The sequence below is a fragment of the Schistocerca piceifrons genome, chromosome 6, assembly GCF_021461385.2.
Source record: "Schistocerca piceifrons isolate TAMUIC-IGC-003096 chromosome 6, iqSchPice1.1, whole genome shotgun sequence".
Taxonomy (NCBI): Eukaryota; Metazoa; Arthropoda; class Insecta; order Orthoptera; family Acrididae; genus Schistocerca; species Schistocerca piceifrons.
The window spans coordinates 331754658-331775990 of record NC_060143.1 but is presented as its reverse complement, the minus strand read 5'-3'; the positions used below and the strand labels follow the sequence as shown (position 1 = coordinate 331775990).

The 21333-nt window shown below is 40.0% G+C and overlaps 1 protein-coding gene across 1 annotated transcript in view; it reads left to right on the top strand.

Annotated features, from left to right (window-relative positions):
- Positions 1–20892, top strand: part of LOC124802601 (syntaxin-16) — a 30462-nt gene extending 9570 nt beyond the window's left edge. Inside the window, exons 3-5 of the mRNA XM_047263480.1 lie at positions 6856–7036; positions 7769–8097; positions 20009–20892. Coding sequence (XP_047119436.1) covers positions 6856–7036; positions 7769–8097; positions 20009–20191 — 693 coding nt within the window. The 3' untranslated portion in view covers positions 20192–20892. The remainder of the gene's footprint in view (positions 1–6855; positions 7037–7768; positions 8098–20008) is intronic.
- Positions 20893–21333: the final 441 nt, after the last annotated feature.

Genomic DNA, 21333 nt, shown 5'->3' with positions numbered 1-21333 from the left:
GAGATTTAGACTTATACAGAGTTATACAGTCAATCATTTTCTCCTTGCTTCATGGGCGAATAGAACAGAAAAAGAAATGATTAGTAACAGTACAAACTATCCTCCATCATACATTGTGCAGTAGTATCGAAGTTACGTGTGTATCTGTAAGTGTGGATGCAGGATAACATCCACTTGTGCCTGGGGGGGGGGGACTGCTTTTCCATCCTCCCTCTATAAAAATCCACCCAAATGGGCCATGATGGCCCAGTGGTACTGACCGACCACTGTGTCCTCCTCAGCCCATAGGTGTACTGGATGCGGATATGGAGGGGCATGTTGCCAGCACATCGCTCTCCCGGCTCTACGTCAGTTTATGAGACCTAAGTAGAAATCTGATTTGATACTTAATATTGGTTAAATCTTCTCATATGCTTTTTGGTGGTCGACTGTTAGTTTGTAGTTGGTACCACTGTAGTGCTGACTCAATGGCTGAGTTTGATAAATTGTTAAGAGTGAACAGTGAAAAATTTTATTGCTACAATAGTTTCAATGCTCATTCAATACATAAATGTTAAAAAAAATTTATGGGAATTCACTGACCGTATATAGTTACGTAGTCACAGTCTGATTTCACCAGATTGGGAAATCATAAGTTGATGCAAGTTTGAGTGGCTGCTTACAAAGTGCAGTGTCACGTGCCGATTTACAATATGTTGGTGACATTATTAATGACTGGATGAAGATGGGTGATTCCCCCTCCCCCTCCCCTCCTACCTCATCCCCCCACTGGTAATATGAGCCAGGTCTACGAAAACTTAAGGAAAATGAAAAGCCACAAATATTTTACGCAAATTAGCTGGCAACTGGAGATAGTTTTTATCAATAATTGTGACAGATAATGAGTCTGGCATTTATTGCCTTTCTTAGTGGAAGTATTTACTTTTTTCTGTGGCTTTGGAAAGGACTACAATGACAAAACATGTAGAACTTGGTCAAACAGTAACTAGATACGTGTTGCAAATCACTGTGCTGTTGTCTGGAGAAAGGGCTCACAAATGTCTGCCCTGATGTCCCACAAGTAAGCAAACACACAACTTGGTTCATGAGTTTATTAATATGACTGTCATATCAAGTACTCAAAATCTTGACCTGGAGCACTGATACATGCTGTAAAGTGAAACACACTGAATTTTATCAGATATATTGCAGCACAAGCCCTTGTTATACAGCATTTCGTGTCTTCAGAAGTTGTCTCTCTTTCCTTGTAGATTTCGTTTTATTTTTGCCCGCAGATAAAAGTCCAAAGGTTTTAAGCCTGGTGTGTATGCAGGTCATTTTATGTTCCCCAAACTGTCAATCCAGTGACCTCCAAATGTTCCATGAAGAATTGTAGTTGATCTATGTGGAATGGGAGGGACATCTGCGATGTTGTGCCACCATATGCATTGCCTTATTTCCTGTGCGATGCTAGTTGTAGTTATTGAGAGTTTTATATACAAAAAAGAGGAAGAAGAAGATATTGCGATTTTTGAAAAGCTTGCACCACCTGTTGATGCACCATATCTTCATTTATCCATAACTCTCAGCCAGAGCAGTAGTACATATTTGAAGATTGATTTGCCCTTCATTTGTTAACAATGCATCATCCGTGAACAAAATCTTGTATAGAAATGCCACATCACTTTGCAGTTTTCGTAGATATCATTTGGCAAACTGTGATTCTGAAAGCCTCTGTTAACGGAGTGAAATGTGCAATGAATTAATGTAATGGGATGTAGTATTCGCAGAACACTCCTTTGGTGTATACCGCTTGCACATGCAAGCTGTTCCACTGTGATATGTTGATTGTGAGATAATGCTTCAGCATACAATCACACTACAAAGTATTTTCCATTAAAAAAAAAAAAACTGTATCCACTTTTTCAACTGTCATATACATTGTGAAAGTCTGAGTACCATTCATGAGCAAGTTATCTGACAGCTACAATAGCACAGCACAGACTAATATATGACACACCTACTATGTTATTGAAATCCTCTTTTAAAGCTCTTTCCAGTGCTACAAAAAAGTATATGCTCCAAAAAAAAGGTAGCTGTAAATGTTAAAAATTACTTACATATTTGTTGGAATACTTGCCACCTTGTTCTCAGTAACTTTGCAAAAACTACACATTGATATGCTTACTTGTTCTGGACATATTCAGGGCAGCAGGTCTTAGGTACCTAACACTGCATAGACCAGGTACAGAGCACAATACATACAAGGTATATTTCGTGACTACTGTACAGTGACATATGTAAGCTAATTTCAGGATGCTAAGAGATCATCAGTAGTGAATTTGTCAGTCATATTAAATACTGCTTTATCACATTCTATGATAATACAAGACTACATGCTTTACCCAACAAAAATAAAAGTGTTAAAGTTTCTTTGGCTGGTTATGCCACATTTACATTACCTTACATCATTTGTCAGTCAAGTCTAGATAAACTGTGTCAGTGTTAAAAGGTTAAGATTACCCAAGCATTATAATACAAGAAAAAAATTAGCATAAATATGGGTAATAATACAGAACAAATTTGCATACTTGTAGCATAACATTTAATGACATATAGAGTGAGAACTTTTTAACAATTACATGTTCACTTCATTTCATATGGCAGTACATTGTTTAGGGAGTCCAGTCTGCTACTTCATTGTCAAAGAGTGGTTTTTGGCATACATTTTATGACATCTTTCCTCAAAACTTTGCCAAGTTTGAACAGCATTTTAGTATTTAGATGGTTGAAAATTTTTAGAGTTACTGTTGGAAAAGTGCCCCATGTCATGGAGAACTGACGGCTTTAGAAGTGTATGTTTTCCTTACTGCACATATTATAATTGTGGATGTCACTCCTGTTGGTAAATGATTCATGATCTTCTTTGCCATACATGATACAAGTGAAGACATATTGATTGGAAATTGTCATCACTCCTAGATGTGTGAAGGTGGGTTTGCAGGATACAGTCTCCTGTTTAATGCTATGATCCTTCTCTCTTTTTATCTATAGTAGTAGTAGAACAGTATGGCTGTGGAACAGTGAATAATATACCATCAGCAGAGCCTTCCTAGGTTTAGCTGAATTCAACGTGCACATCTTTCAGCCAGTAAAGATAAAATATTTATGACATCAGTTTGAGGAGACATTGATAGATGAAGGACTTTTTACTGGCAGGGGGGGGGGGGGGGGGTGTTTACTTTGAAATATATTGCTTATAAAATGAAATAATGGAAACATTGCATGTAAATGTAGGTTATTTTTCCTATAGAATAAAGAATAAAACACAACGGAGACCTTCGGAATCAATGGTGATCGATGAGGCAAATTTGGCCATTGGGATTCAAGTGTCTCAAATGGATTTTGCAGCACAGGTAACAGTGTGTATAATACAATTTTTTTTCTGATTGCCACATTATCTGGTATTAGAAAGATGAATACTGTCACCAAACAACCCAAAGGCTAATAATTATGAGGAGCGTTTGAAAAGTCCATGCAAAAATAAAAAATACTTACGTGTTTGGGGAAAACCTTTTTTATTTTTCGACATAGTCTCCTTTTAGACTTATACACTTTGTCCAATGCTGTTCTAATTTGTTGACCCCCTCCCAAGAAAGGGAATTGTCCAAGTCTGCAAACTAGAGCTGTTAGTTGCTGCAATCACATCCTCGTTTGAATAAAATCTTTGTCCCGTCAGCCATTTCTTCAAATTGGGGAACAAATAGTAGTCCGAGGGAGTCAAGTCTGTAGAATAGGGGGGATGTGAAACTAGTCGGAATCCTATTTCCAGTAATTTTGCGGCCACAGCTGCTGAGGTGTGTGCCGGTGCATTGTAGTGATGGAAAAGGACTTTTTTGTGGTCCAACCGCCGGTGTTTTTCCAGCAGCTTGGTTTTCAAACGGTCCAGTAACGATGAAAAATATGCATCTGTAATAGTTTTGCCCTTTTCCAGATAGTTGATGAGGATTATCCCTTGCAAATCCCAAAAGACAGTCACCATAACCTTTCCGGCCGAAGGACTGGTCTTTGTCTTTTTTTGTGCAGATTCTCCCTTGGTAACCCATTGTTTAGATTGTTGATTTGTCTCAGGAGTATACTAATGTATTCATGTTTCATCCACAGAGATGAAACGACACTTAAAGTCCTGCAGATTCTTCCTGAACAGCTGCAAACCATCCTTGCAACACTTAACATGACACTGTTTTTGGTCAAGCGTGAGCAATCGCGTAACCCATCTTGCGGATAGCTGTCTCATGTCCAAATGCTTATGCAAAATATTATGTACCTTTTCATTCGAGATGCTCACAGCACTAGCAATCTCATGAACCTTAGCTCTTTTGTCGTCCATCACCACATCATGGATTTTATCAATGATTTCTGGAGTCATAACCTCCACAGGGCATCCAGAACATTCAGCATCACATGTGCCCATATGGCCACTCCACAAATTTTGAAACCACTTATAAACTGTTCTAATCGAAGGTGCAGAGTCACTGTAATGTTTATCAAGCTTCTCTTTAGTCTCCTGAGGCATTTTACCGTTCATAAAGTAATGTTTAATCACCACACGAAATTATTCTTTGGCCATTTTTTGACAATCACTCGACTTCCTTGATTAACACGAATGCCAAACACAAAGAAATAGACCGATATGGCTGAAACTTGGTGTGTGTGTTCTTTCCAAAGATGCTACTAACTAAACATGACCTCGATACGTGCCGGTGGTGCCATCTCTCGGACTTGCACAGACTTTTCAAAGGCCCATCATATTACGTAAAACATGTTAAAAGTAATGAAACTATAATATGTAATAGCAGATGACACAGTGCCCATCATTGGGTACCGTGTGATGCTGTAAAATTAGTCGTATTGGTGGTAATAAATGTTTTGTTGCCAAAATTGTCTTGTGAAGGATTGATGAATAAATTTTTGAATGTGATACAAATCATGTATTTGTTATACACACAAACCATTGTTATATGTACCGTATGTTTGTTTATATTTTGAGCCACTGATTTTCACTTTATTACCATGTCAGTTCCTGTATCATTGTGAGATAATCCTGAGATGAAAGGATAAACAATTAAAAATAAAAAAATATTCAGACAGTGGAAACTCCAGATAGGAATATCTAGAATGTAGGAAAAGATAATTGCTACTTACCATAAAGAATACACATCAAGTTGCACACAGGCACAATTAAAAGACATGTAGCTTTTAGCCACACACACACACACACACACACACACACACACACACACACACAAGCACAACTCATCACATGACCACCAATTCCAGCACCTTGTGTGTGTGTGTGTGTGTGTGTGTGTGTGTGTGTGTGTGTGTGTGTGCGTGCGTGCGTGTGTGTTGTGTGTTGTGTGTGTGGGCGCGCGCGCGGGTGCGTGTGCGCGTCTTTACTGACAAAGGCTGTGGCCAAAAGCTACATGTGAGTGTCTTTTAATCGCACCTGTCTGCTACTTGACAAGTCTTCTTTACAGTAAGTAGTGATCTATCTTTTCCTACATTGTAAATAAATACTCAGATGGCACAGTGAGTTCTTAAAAGGAAATATGCTCCACAGTCATAATGGCCAGTTTCATGTGGCACAGTGGAAAGATTTGCTACTCGTATGCAAATTTCGACGACCACCAGTTCTCTGTACCATAACACTAAAGAGATAAATGGTATTTATTTGTACAAACAGTGCATGTCATTCAACACAGCCTCCTTCAAGCTTGGAAAATGTGTTCCGTTTGAGTATCATTCACTGGCTATTGAGCAGACATGTTTCTCATAACACTAAGATGTTCAGAAATTACTGAACTGAAAAATTTTTCTGTATCAGAACTATTGTCAAGATATGAATAGTGGCCCTGTTGTTAAGGTGTACCTACTATAGCCAGAACAAACCCTATTTGCTTAAAGGTAAAAAATACCTTTGTGCACATTTAATAGACCCTGGAGCAAACAGCTGGAACTTATTTTATGTGTAAGGAGTTCAGGAGCACAAGATAGAAGAGACAAAAGACAAGTTGTGGCTACTTGCCAGGAGCCTTCACAGTCCTGAGGAAAGGCACTCTGCAGTCAAGGATAGACACAGAATTTCTCTGTCATGATATACTCTTTCTGACCGCTTCTATGTCCATCACTTTTTGGTAAGCAGTCATGGCATGATAGTGTAACATAAAGAAAATATTAAAGGAATGGTGTTTCCTACAAAGGAGAATCGCTTATGTACACATGATTACAAGTTCGAGCAGTATCCTCAAGAAATATAAAATTGTTAGTTCCATTTCGGATTTCCAAGGATTCAGTGCAGTGTAAAGTGTTATAAGCCACTGTGAATATTTAATCCAGGCATAAAAACTTTCATAGTGACCTTTGTACAGATCATTTAGATGTTGCTTTCCCATGTATAAGCTTAGTTAAGGAATGAGGAGGAATGACAGTCAGTAACATAATGCCTTCTTTTTAAACAGAAAAATTACTTTTCTTTGCAGTTACATGTTATTTGTGTTATTTGTTATTGTGTATGTTATGATTTATACTTAGGGACGTGAAAGACTAGAGAAAAACTATGACAAAATTGTGGATTTGATTATATTATAAACAATGGTACAGTGCTAACCGAACTAGGTATTTTATAGCCCTGTAAGTTAACTTAAGATATTTCAAAATAATTTAGCATCTGTTAAGAAAATGGCACACTAATTCCAACTTCACTATTTATGCTGGGAGGTCACTTCATAATGCAATGACTCTCATGCTGTAGTCGTACACACTCTTCCATCTGGTACTGCTGCAGTGCTCCACACGTACGGTTGTGCCCGACAGATGTTCGGCACTGCCCAGCGCTTGCTGCAGCAGGTCCGCCAACAGAGTGGTGGAGGAAAGACTGTAGGGGGGAGGGCAGACCGTCCTGGCCGCCTTTCTCACAATGTGGTGTCCGCTCTTGTGTCTGCACTGCAAGATGTTTATGTAGCATTCCGCCGAACGCAGACAAATTATCTGAAAAGTGAGTTATACAGTGCACTTTTCAATCATATTTTTTTTATTTAAACTTGTCGTTAATTTTACATATATCATAACAATTTCTGTACCAGAATTAATAGGTGCCTAATGTTTTATGGTCTTATGTAAACTATGTAATTTGGGCTGTAATGTTACAACATTTTCATTTTACACTGCTTCACATAATTATTGCAAGTTGTTTGTGTGATTTTAGATGATTAAGCTATGTTTGCACTTACTGTAGCATGGTCTGAAACAAACAGAATATGTAACATTGAAAACAAATAAACTGCATTTTTGTTCTGCCAATATTTGTTTATGTTGAACCAGTTTTCAGCTTAATAGGCCATTGTCAGGAAACAACTGATTAGTGTCCACTTGTGTAACTTCTAGATGCTTGTCAGTTGTTTTATGATGATGACCTCACAAGTAAAAAAATGGTTCAAAAGAAACAAACGCTAGTAGAACAAAGAAAAACTGTTAGTTAAGATTGAAAATAATGAACTCTTTCTACCAAGATGGGATAGAAGAAGTCATAAGCAAAATATGTCATCATCTATTAATAAGGCAAAATGGTCTCTTCCACTTTTACATGTTTGTGTTTGTTACCTGATTTTACACATTTGTGTTTGTTACCTGACTTATCATTTGCCATGCAATTTTCTTTGTTATACAGACACAGTCTTCAGAGGAACTTTAAAACGTCTATAGTAATGCTACTTGTCCTTACCTACAGAACTAGATTCTCGTGAGGAGCGTTCTCGTCAACTTCTGGCCTCTCCGCTTGAGATCCCAGACGAACCGTGGACACTACCAGGGTCTGCAACACACGCAGGTGTAGATGACTGGGAAGTAGACTCGGACATTGACCACATTGACAGGCAGTTTGGGTCTTCTGGTGCTATGGCTGGGTCTGCTGCAGCTTCACAGACACAGCTGTTACTGCTGGAGGAAGAGAACACCAGAATGGTGGAGCAGAGAGAGAAAGAAGTGCAGGCAATTGTGAAGTCTATTGCAGAACTGAATCATGTCTTCAGGGATTTGGCCCATATGGTTGCTGATCAGGTGAGTTCTTCAGATGTATATACATATTTATAATAAGAAGTCAGAAGAATTAGTTATTAACTGCGATTTTCATGTGGACATATGTGGTGTTGACTGTCATTCATCACACATCATTCACTGTTCATTTTTATTCTCCCACCCCCTCCCTGTTAACTTCTCTCATGTTTCCCTCCGTATCTGTCATGATATGCTCTATTTTTCCCTTTCTAGTCCTTTGTCTTTTATATTCCCTCCTCTTCCCTCTTTTTTTCATCTGCTGTGCACTATGACACTCTTTTGATGTTATGCTCTATTGTGTTCTTTTAGTTTGGTCTGCAGATATACCTTCCCCCCCTCCCCAATCTGCCATTTTTTTCTGATCCTTTTTTTTTCTCTTATTCTATTCTGCTAATTTTCTTTTTGCCTTATGTGATCCTGTTAAAAATTCCACTTTTCCATTTCTAATGTTTTTAGAAAAAACTATGTCGCTGTACTGACAATTTGTATTAAAACTCGTAAAAGTTTTTAAATAAAACAAATACTATTAACATTCTACATCTTTATTCCTTGTGTCTACATATCTACAGCCCTCTGCCACTACAGGACTCTGAATAGTAGTGTGTAACATGGCGGTGGGTTAAGTAAATATGACTGTGCATCAGAGTGCTGTAACCGAGTTTCGAATGTGATGAGTTCATCCGCACATAGAGCACCCTCTCCTTCAGCACAATGATTCCAAACCTCACATGAGCACTAAGACATCTGCAACAACCCAGCACTTTGATTCACTGTGGTTGATCATTCTCCATACAGTCCCGACCTGGCCCCATCTGATTTTCATCTGTTTCCAAAACTTAAAGAACATGTTCGAGGATTTCACTTTGCTAGTGACAAAGCAGTGCAAGCATAGGTGAGTTGTGGCTCTGTCAACAAAGTCAAATGTTCTGCAGTGATAGTATCAACAAACTCCTTACCCTCTCCCTAAAAACCCAAATCCTTTCGTCTTTCCCTCTCCTTCCCTCTTTCCTGACAAGGCAACCGTTGGTTGCGAAAGCTAGAATTTTGTGTGTGTGTTTGTGTTTGTTTGTGTGTCTATCGACGTGCCAGCGCTTTCGTATGGTAAGTCACATCATCTTTGTTTTTAGATATACAAACTGATATTTTGTTAGGAGAAATGTGTTCGTCGTCTAGGTGACTGTGTTTTAAATAAATATGTAGAATGTTGATAATATTTGCTTTACTTTAAAAAATTTGAAGAATTTTTACGTAAAAAATCAGAGGTAGTAGTTTTCAGGAAGCCGTCACAGTATGTTTGGCCTTGCCTTTTAGATAACTGTGTACTTGTATTCTCTGTCCTTGCTTCTAACAAGGAAACTATGAGAATTGTTAATCAAGCATTTCAATGTATCTCAAGTATGTTGCACAGAGACCTGTCCTGAGTATCTGACTAGCAACTTTTCATGTGATAGCTCCTAGTTTCCAAGAAAATTGATGTTGAAGATTTTTGCGTATCTTGTATACCTGTAAACATTAGCTATGTTTTGACCAAGCAAGTGTAGTGCAGTGGCTGCAGTTCATGACTACTGAGTTGGAACAATGTGTTCAAATCCTGCTCATGCACTTCATTTTTATACTATTTTGTTTGTATTTTCTCCATCATAAAATAGTGATGTCAAGCAAAAGTATTCAAAAATATTCATTTCTGTCATAGTAATTTTCATAATAAATCAATCATTGCATTAGCAGCTGTAGAAGAATTCCAGACTCAGACAAAAGTACTCATCCTTAATGTTGAACTCAATTATTTTCTTCACAGCAGAGTATACTGTAACTGCCCAGGAAAGATAACCCCTCGTGTTTCCTTATGTACACAGGAACCATAAGGGAAATTTGGTCAGATTGTTCAAAAAAAAGAGTTGACAAGTTGACTATGGAATTAAAAAATTTAATTGTGACATGCATGAAATCAGAGAAGTTCACTTAAGCGCTGTACAAAGATATTAAAGCATTGGTATGTTGATAGACACAATGAAAAACACACACACAAATTTCAAGCTTTCGCAACCCAAGGTTTTTCATCAGAAAAGAGGGAAAGAGAGGGAAAGACGAAAGGATCTGGGTTTTAAGGGAGAGGGTAAGGAGTTATTTCAATCCCAGGAGTGGAAAGACTTACCTGTCCTTTTTTTCCCCTAAGGTAAGTCTTTCCGCTCCCAGGATTGGAATGACTCCTTACCCTCTCCCTTAAAACCCACATCCTTTTGTCTTTCCCTCTCCTTCCCTCTTTCCCTCTCCTTCCCTCTTTCCTGATGAACAACCTTGGGTTGCGAAAGCTTGAAATTTGTGTGTGTGTTTGTGTGTTTTTCATTGTGTCTCTCAACATACCATCGCTTTCTCATTTGGTAAGTTAACAGCATCTTTGTTTTTTATATATATTTTCCCACATGGAAAGGGAAACATTCCACGTGGGAAAACTATATATCTAAAAACAAAGATGATGTAACTTACCAAACGAAAGTGTTGGTATGTTGATAGACACACAAACAAACACACACAAAATTCAAGCTTTCACAACCAACAGTTGCTTCATCAGGAAAGAGGGAAGGAGAGGGAAAGACAAAAGGATGTGGGTTTTAAGGGAGAGGGTAAGGAGTCATTCCAATCCCGGGAGCAGAAACACTTACCTTAGGGGGAAAAAAGGACAGGTATACACTCGCACACACGCGCACACACACACACACACACACACACACACACACACACACACACACACACACACACACACATATCCACCCGCTCATACACAGACGCAAGCAGACATTTGTAAAGGCAAAGAGTTTGGGCAGAGATGTCAGTCGAGACGGAAGTACAGAGGCAAAGATGTTGTTGAATTACAGGTGAGGTATGAGCGGCGGCAACTTGAAATTAGTGAACGTTGAGGCCTGGTGGGTAACGGGAAGAGAGGATATATTGAAGGGCAAGTTCCCATAGGTTGGTGTTAGTGGGAAGTATCCAGATAACCCTGATGGTGTAACACTGTGCCAAGATGTGCTGGCCGTGCACCAGGGCATGTTTAGCCACAGGGTGATCCTCATTACCAACAAACATTGTCTGCCTGTGTCCATTCATGCGAATGGACAGTTTGTTACTGGTTATTCCCACATAGAAAGCTTCACAGTGTAGGCAGGTCAGTTGGTAAATCAGGTGCGTGATTTCACACGTGGCTCTGCCTTTGATCATGTACACCTTCTGGGTTACAGGACTGGAGTAGGTGGTGGTGGGAGGGTGCATGGGACAGGTTTTACACCGGAGGCGGTTACAAGGGTAGGAGTCAGAGGGTAGGGAAGGTGGTTTGGGGATTTCGTATGGATGAACCAAGAGGTTACGAAGATTAGGTGGACGGTGGAAAGACACTCTTGGTGGAGTGGGAAGGATTTCATGAAGGATGGATCTCATTTCAGGGCAGGATTTGAGGAAGTCGTATCCCTGCTGGAGAGCCACATTCAGAGTCTGATCCAGTCCCGGAAAGTATCCTGTCACAAGTGGGGCACTTTTGGGGTTCTTCTGTGGGAGGTTCTGGGTTTGAGGGGATGAGGAAATGGCTCTAGTTATTTGCTTCTGTACCAGGTCAGGAGGGTAGTTGCGGGATGTGAAAGCTGTTTTCAGTTTGTTGGTGTAATGGTTCAGGGATTCAGGACTGGAGCAGATTCGTTTGCCACGAAGACCTAGGCTGTAGGGAAGGGGCCGTTTGATATGGAATGGGTGGCAGCTGTCATAATGGAGGTACTGTTGCTTGTTGGTGGGTTTGTTGTGGACAGATGTGTGAAGTTGGCCATTGGACAGATGGAGGTCAACATCAAGAAAAGTGGCATGGGATTTGGAGTAGGACCAGGTGAATCTGATGGAACCAAAGTAGTTGAAGTTGGAGAGGAAATTCTGGAGTTCTTCTTCACTGTGATTCCAGATCATGGAGATGTCATCAATAAATCTGTACCAAACTTTGGGTTGGCAGGCCTGGTTAACCAAGGCGGCTTTCTCTAAGCAACCCATAAATAGGTTGGCATACGAGGGGTCCATCCTGGTACCCATGGCTGTTCCCTTTAATTGTTGGTATGTCTGGCCTTCAAAAGTGAAGAAGTTGTGAGTCAGGATGAAACTGGCTAAGGTAATGAGGAAAGAGGTTTTAGGTAGGGTGGCAGGTGATCGGCGTGAAAGGAAGTGCTCCATCACAGTGAGGCCCTGCATGTGCGGAATATTTGTGTATAAGGAAGTGGCATCAATGGTTACAAGGATGGTTTCCTGGGGTAACAGATTGGGTATGGATTCCAGGCGTTTGAGAAAGTGGTTGGTGTCTTTGATGAAGGATGGGAGACTGCATGTAATGGCTTGAAGGTGTTGATCTACGTAGGCCGAGATACGTTCTGTGGGGGCATGGTAACCAGCTGCAATGGGGCAGCCGGGATGATTGGGTTTGTGAATTTTAGGAAGAAGGTAGAAGGTAGGGGTGCGGGGTGTCGGTGGGGTCAGGAGGTTGATGGAGTCAGGTGAAAGGTTTTGTAGGGGGCCTAAGGTTCTGAGGATTTCTTGAAGCTCCGCTTGAACATCAGGAATGGGATTACCTTGGCAAACTTTGTATGTAGTGTTGTCTGAAAGCTGATGCAGTCCCTCAGCCACATACTCGCGACGATCAAGTACCACGGTCGTGGAACCCTTGTCCGCCAGAAGAATGACGATGGATCGGTCAGCCTTCAGTTCATGGCTAGCCTGGGCTTCAGCAGTGGTGATGTTGGGAGTGGGATTAAGGTTTTTCAAGAAGGATTGAGAGGCAAGGCTGGAAGTGAGAAATCGCTGGAAGGTTTGGAGAGGGTGATTTTGAGGAAGAGGAGGTGGGTCCCACTGTGACGGAGGACGGAACTGTTCCAGGCAGGGTTCAATTTGGATAGTGTCTTGGGGAGTTGGATCATTAAGAGTAGGATTAGGATTATTTTTCTTCATGGCAAAGAGATACTTCCAGCAGAGTATGAGTGTAGGACAGTAAATCTTTGACGAGGGCTGTTTGGTTGAATCTGGGAGTAGGGCTGAAGGTGAGGCCTTTGGATAGGACAGAGGTTTTGGATTGGGAGAGAGGTTTGGAGGAAAGGTTAACTACTGAATTAGGGTGTTGTGGTTCCAGATTGTGTAGATTAGAATTTTGAGGTTTTTGGGGGAGTGGAGCTGGAAGTGGGAGATTGAGTAGATGGGAGAGACTGGGTCTGTGTGCAATGAGAAGAGGTTGAGGTTTGCTGGAAAGGTTGTGGAGGGTGAGTGAGTTGCCTTTCCGGAGGTGGGAAACCAGGAGATTGGATAGTTTTTTGAGGTAGAGGGTGGCATGCTGTTCTAATTTGCGGTTGGCCTGTAGGAGGATGCTCTGAACAGCCGGTGTGGATGTGGGAGAGGAAGGATTGAGGACTTTTATTAAGGATAGGAGTTGACGGGTGTGTTCATTGGCTGAGTTGATGTGTAGGTGAAGGATTAGGTGGGTGAGGGCTGTGGATTGTTCAGTTTGGAACTGGTATAGGGACTGATGGAAAGAGGGGTTACAGCCAGAGATGGGAACTATAAGTGTGAGGCCTTTGAGGGTAATGCCAAATGTCAGACAAGCCTGAGTAAATAAAATATGGGAGCATAATCTGGCTAGGGCGGAGCGAATGTAAATAAAACTTAATGGGGTCATTGTAGGGATGTTGTAAGGGTGACATGGTATTAGAAGGTGGAAAGTGTAACATGAGGCTGGAATGAAAATGAAAATTATATGAGGAGAGATAAAGGTAAACTAGAAAGCAACTGGAGATCTGGTGTGAAAATAGTCGAAAAAGTGTTGGTAAAAGCTGAGCTATGTTGATCCTGTGATGAAATTGGGTTGGTAAACAACGATGTGCACAAAGGCTAGGTGGTTGTGTTGCTGCCAAAACATGTTAAAGGTCGGAGAAATTTGGGAAAATTTCGAAAAAACTGCTTGTAAATGTATTAAAAGGAGTGGTTTTGTGGTGGCAGATTATGAAAATGAGGCTAACAATTGTCTGACGAAGAAATAATGACGTTAAAACCTGTGGGAAGCGGCTAAAAATGATCAGTGATGTGGGAAAAATGGAAATGGAAATAAAGCAAAAGTTGTTAGAACTAGCCGAAATGGTTGCTTAATAGGTGAAAGGAACTGTTTGTGAACTGGGAGCGGTGGATTTTATAGCAGCGATAGTGTTGAAAGTGGAAAAAAATTTTTTGGTTATGGTTTGGAAGTGGGTTACGTATTTTTGAGTATATATAGGGAGGATAAAATTGTATGGTGGATTACAGTAAAAAGGAGAAGTTTCACAACTTCTTCACTTTCGAAGGCCAGACATACCAACAATTAAAGGGAACAGCCATGGGTACCAGGATGGACCCCTCGTACGCCAACCTATTTATGGGTCGCTTAGAGGAAGCCGCCTTGGTTACCCAGGCCTGCCAACCCAAAGTTTGGTACAGATATATTGATGACATCTTCATGATCTGGACTCACAGTGAAGAAGAACTCCAGAATTTCCTCTCCAACTTCAACTACTTTGGTTCCATCAGATTCACCTGGTCCTACTCCAAATCCCATGCCCCTTTCCTTGACGTTGACCTCCATCTGTCCAATGGCCAACTTCACACATCCGTCCACATCAAACCCACCAACAAGCAAAAGTACCTCCATTATGACAGCTGCCACCCATTCCATATCAAACGGTCCCTTCACTACCGCCTAGGTCTTCGTGGCAAATGAATCTGCTCCAGTCCTGAATCCCTGAACCATTACACCAACAACCTGAAAACAGCCTTCACATCCCGCAACTACCCTCCTGACCTGGTACGGAAGCAAATAACCAGAGCCATTTCCTCATCCCCTCAAACCCAGAACCTCCCACAGAAGAACCCCAAAAGTGCCCCACTTGTGACAGGATACTTTCCGGGACTGGATCAGACTCTGAATGTGGCTCTCCAGCAGGGATACGACTTCCTCAAATCCTGCCTTGAAATGAGATCCATCCTTCATGAAATCCTCCCCACTCCACCAAGAGTGTCTTTCCACCATCCACCTAACCTTCGTAACCTCTTGGTTCATCCCTATGAAACCCCCAAACCACCTTCCCTACCCTCTGGCTCCTACCCTTGTAACCGCCCCCCCGTGTAAAATCTGTCCCATGCACCCTCCCACCACCACCTACTCCAGTCCTTTAACCTGGAAGGTGTACATGATCAAAAGCAGAGCCACGTGTGAAATCACGCACCTGATTTACCAACTGACCTGCCTACACTGTGAAGCTTTCTATGTGGGAATGACCAGCAACAAACTGTCCATTCGCATGAATGGACACAGGCAGACAGTGTTTGTTGGTAATGAGGATCACCCTGTGGCTAAACATGCCCTGGTGCACAGCCAGCACATCTTGGCACAGTGTTACACCATCAGGGTTATCTGGATACTTCCCATTAACACCAACCTATCGGAACTCCGGAGATGGGAACTTACCCTTCAGTATATCCTCTCCTCCCGTTACCCACCACGCCTCAACGTCCACTAATTTCAAGTTGCCGCCGCTCATACCTCACCTGTCATTCAACAACATCTTTGCCTCTGTACTTCCGCCTCGACTGACATCTCTGCCCAAATTCTTTGACTTTACATATGTTTGCTTGTGTCTGTATATGTGCGGATGGATATGTGTGTGTGTGCGCAAGTGTATACCTGTCCTTTTTTCTCCCTAAGGTAAGTCTTTCCGCTCCCGGGATTGGAATGACTCCTTACCCTCTCACTTAAAACCCACATCCTTTCGTCTTTCCCTCTCCTTCCCTCTTTCCTGATGAAGCAACCGTTGGTTGCGAAACCTTGAATTTTGTGTGTGTGTGTGTTTGTGTGTCATATATATATATATATATATATATATATACTCACATGGGAAGTATTTTATTTTATTTTTTTAAATGTAATCTACACCGGTTGAAAATGTTAAAGTTTTTATGTGCACTACTTCAAGATCTGATAAAATTGGTAAATTTTTATATAGAAGGCTGAGGATTGCTGTGTAGTGTTGATTCTGTCCAGAAGAGGATGGGCACCAGGTTGAGGAAGTTGAAACAAAGTTTGAGAGGTAAGAAATTTCTGATGGTAAAACCATAAGAAGCAGGCTGACAGACAAAATGATTGATGAACTACAGCAGTATTATGGGTTAACCATTAGAAATAATACTGAGGATTTGTTGAAAATGAAGTAGACAGTATGGGCTACCTTCTTCTACAGACCGTCAACTGATGAAAATCCAGTACACCACCTTTATGCTCCTGGGCCAGATTCATGGTGCAATTACTGCAACGCCCAGTACTCAAACAGTTCATACAGCCATAAACATTCCGTTCCAACAGCAGTCATGGATATCATAAAACCTATTTACAGAGACCTGGCAAATCCTGAATTACTGAAGAAGTGTCTGCATGGTCAGACTCAAAAGCCCAATGAGTCGTTCAGTAATTTTACAGGGACTCTCTTCTTACCAAAAAATGTTTTTGTTGGAATGAAGACACTGAAGTGGGGGGGGGGGGGGTCAGTGATGCTGTTATTGCTTCTGATGATGGCAACATTGGTAGGGTGAAAATGCTACAGCACATGGAGCAAACTGCATCAGAGAACTTGAACAGATGGACAAGGTTCGCATTGATAAAGCAGAGTATGCAGCACAGTTGGCCACCAAGGAGCCCAGGAAGAAAAAACTGGGGAAAAGATCAAGAAGATGATATGCAGTATGGTGCAGGATACTTCTGAGTGACTAAAAATTAAAAAAAAAATTAAGCAATTATTAAGTGAGTTACAGTCTTTAGAAACTTTAGAAGCCATTCCTAAAAATTTACATTTTCTGTTGCATTTTTCCCCTAAATCTCACGAACCACTTCATGTAGAGTATTCTAATTTTCAGGTAGTAATAACATACATATCTTGAGTCTACAGAAATAAAATAAGAACATAATGTTGTGTACAATTTAAATTATTTAGAATAACATACAAAAAAGTACACAAAATTTTAACCACGTAATTAAAACATTATATTTATAAAAGCAATGGCTGAAATGCAGTTATTGTTGTTTAGTAGACTCAAAACATACAGTTTAATGTCCTGTAAAAGTTTAACGTCAATGGCTACAGTGGTTCCTGAAATACAAGAAAACCAAGTCACTAAATTGAACATTGTTGAGATAGGGTGTTTCAACTCCCCTTAAATCTGTCATTCTTCCATATGTGGGCTAAGGAAAAATTCCTTTACCTTATTGATTTGTGGGGAGGGCAAACTGACCAGGTAATTGCAGATGAAAGAGAAACATTTACCTGCACCATAAAAATGAACCCACAGAAATGTATTCTCACTTTGCCAGCAGTAGGGTGGTTAAAATTTTCACATAAAATGTTCAAAATGCTCCCGATGTGCTAAAGACTAATAGAGAAATCACTTTGAGTGAAGATTCCACTAAAATACACTCTTTAATTCTGCATCAGTTTAGTGTACCTGTTTCACAGGAATGATCAAATATGCATTGTTTCATCAAAGTTGATTGAGGAAAGAAAAATCTTTTTGATTTAAATGATTTATGTTTTCCAATATTGCTTCTGAAAAATCTGTGTGCTTGCAAGGCAGTAGCTTCCATTAAATATTCTTGGTGCTCTATGAATTAGTGATTTGTTTGGTTCTGTGACAAATACCACCCAGAATTCTGTTCTAGCACACCAAGTGATGCAAACAATATGGAATAAGATGATTCTGTAATCTATTCTGTAACAAACGGAATACACGTTTCAGAAAGTTTGCTGTATTGAGCCATTTATTAATGAAATTACAACAGTGAAAATGGCTGTTTTTGAATAATTTTGCTTGACATACAGTGTTTAATGATATTCTGTATGACGAAAGAAGAAGAAGAAGACGAAGAAGAAGGGTAGAGCAGGTGGGCAGGATTTGAGTACATACTGCTAACTAACATGGTAGCCGTGAACCTTAGCAGCAGCTCACTTGGTTGAAATATGACTAACATTATAGATACAGGAGTTGTGGAGAAAACTTCAATGTTGGTTTTCTTGGTAACTAAAGGCCATTGCATTAAAAACCTGCCAGCGAGGTATTCAGGTCCCCTACAAATCTAAGACTTATCAAAATCCGTGATCAACAGGTCTAATGGTCCTCTCGTAGGTAAATAGTTTAGCAGTAGCTACTTAACACACATTAACAAACAGATTCCAATGTAAGATTTCATGTTTTTAATGGAAGCATATCATATACCACAGAACTTGGTGAAATTCACATCTATTCTTTATATGTTCTACCACAACCGCAAATTTCAGTTGAGTATGCACTGTAAGATCCCAGCGATGTTTCTAGCATATTGACATCACAGTGCAGAGCTTGAAGGCGTGATGATGACAGTACTGTACACTGCACAATGGCAAATTAAGTACAACTCAGAAGGACAGTGGATGGACTTCATTATTAAGATTTCGATTCATTTCACTCTTTCGGTTGTGCCAAGAATAGCCAATATTGCTACCCTGAAATCCCCAGTATAGCTTTGAATCACATACAAATAATTATCCTTGTTTTCACATTCAGATATCAGTCACAGGCTTGTTTTACAAAGGGCTAGGAGGTTCCTATTTGAAATAGGAAGAGAGAATGTTGTTCTAGATGAATGTCAGAATGATGGAATATGATATTTAATTATGGACATGACATTCCCGATCATGATGCAGCCGTCAGTTTATAACAAATTGTACTCAATATATAGTCAGTACTTTATAAACTATGTCTCATCCTAATGAAGCATAAAAAACATTCCAATGTTACTCTTAAGATTTCAAGGACTGTAAAAGGATGTCCTACAGTATCAAACTGGGCATAAAACAAAACCAGTCTTGAATATTAACTTCTGTTGACATTATGACTGATAGCATTTATAAGAACCTTTGTGTTTGTCTTACACCTCAGCATGTAACTGCCAAAGATCATGGCACCATATGCTGTCTATAATCACTATTTGTAATAGTTTAGTATGGCAAACATTTGTGTACAAAAGTGTTGGGTATAAACAGTTCAATACATTAAAATAATACTTTGAAATAAAATAAATGGTCATTATATTAATTTTGATAAAATTTCCCCCTCCATTGTCTATTGCATGATTGCATGGAATAAAGCAGACCGTTGAAGATCCCGCCCATTATAGAAGCCTTCCCCCCCACCCTCCAGCCAAATATTAGGTGAACTGACGGGAAATAAATGGGAGGGGTTACCAGGTCCTTCCTTTGCCTGACAACTGAGGGAAACCTCGGTCAAAATTTGGAGGTTTGAACCATTTTCAATGCCTTTAGTAGTGTTATGGCACATATTGTGACTGATATGTTCTCGATGGGGCTGGTAAATGTTGTACAACCATCAACTATCTGGATTTAAGCCCTTGTGAATTCAACTCGGTTCCTATATTGAAGGAAGCACTTCATGGCATTCACTTCAGATCTGTTACAGAGATTTGTTGGGCAATAGACTGCTCCACTTGAAGTATCAACCCAACTGGTGGGAATCACAGGATACCCTAAATAGCACATCACTGGGAATGGGTTTTACACAGTGCTGGTGACTACTACGGCAGACAGTATAACTTTGAAATGGGTATCTGTTTTGTGTAAATTGTAAATAAATGGTTGCCACTATTAATGTTCCCACCTCTTACATTCTCCAAGGCAAAAATAAAAATTGTGTGTGCATGAATGTGTGTGCACTTGGATGGATGATCTGCTGCATTTAATATTATTCCCCCCTTCTTCTAAGGTACTGACATAGATAGAACCTCCCAATCACAAGTAAATCTATGCACAAACTTTTTTTGTACATTTAACAGGGAACAATTCTGGACCGGATTGACTACAACATTGAGCAGTGTCAGGCTGAAGTACACCAGGGTTACCAACAGCTGCAGAAGGCCAGCAGATATCAGCAGAAGAACAGAAAACTTGTGTGTATAATTATTATGGCTGCAATTACCCTTGTGATGATTATACTGCTAATTGTTGTCAAATCATGAGCTGGTCTGTATTCAATGCTTGAAGAGAAGGAAATGTCCAGGAGCTGTGCAACAGCCATATGGTTGTACATGAATGTCAGGATTCCATACCTCGGCAGAGGCAGATTAAGCCAAGTCATCCTTATGATTCTTACAATGGTATTCCATATTTTTTTCCATGTCCTTTGTGAATGTTGCTTGAAAAAGACTGTAAAAATGACCAATATCAACATAGGAAGTTAACTTCCACTTAATGAGTTAAATATTTATACAAGTTCCAGACAAAATGCATTTCTGTATATAATTATGTTGAAATATTAGTTTACACTTTCTGTCAAAAATATTTATCCAGTGTAATAACATGGAGTCTCTACCTTCAGTATATTGTTCACCTCAGTTGTGGGCTATAAAAAGACGCATTGACATGTATAGTTCTTCCTGTTTAGACCGATTCTGGTCAACAACTGCAGCTAATGTTTCTGAATAATTTTTGTGTTGACGAACCATCTACTTGCTGTACTTTGAAAATTTTAAACCCAGAAGGAAGGTAGAAAGTTTATACTATCTAATCATGATTGAATTGAATTTTGCATTACAATATGTACTTATGTACACCAACTAAACCAATGCTGAGGCAGCCTATTAAACATCATTATAATTTTGTTGTATATGGTAGCCAGTATTTATATGAACAGCATCTGGAAGTGAAAAGTTTCTTTTTGTAAAATATATTTATTTTTATTAAGTAAATTAAAATAATACCCAGTAAAAGTGTGTTTTATTTCTTTTTATGTTCATGTTTGTGCAACACATTGAAATTATACACTGCAAGGCATTAAAATTGCTGTGCCATAGAGGCTGCAGACATCAAATTGGCATGCTTGTGTATGAAAATGATTACCATTTCAGTGCTACCACATACAGCAGGTAGCAGTAATTCCATGTACACTATGTTTATAAGGAAAGATTGATTTATACCTAGTGTAAGAAGCAGAAGTGTGTACAGTGTATATCAGAATTCAACAGCAGCAGGATTGTAACCTAGTGACCGGAGAAGTGGTAGTGGGAAGATGTACAGGACATGTCTTGCATGTGGTTGGAGATGAAACTTCCTGGCAAATTAAAACTGTGTGCCGGACCGAGACTCGAACTCAGGTCTCGGT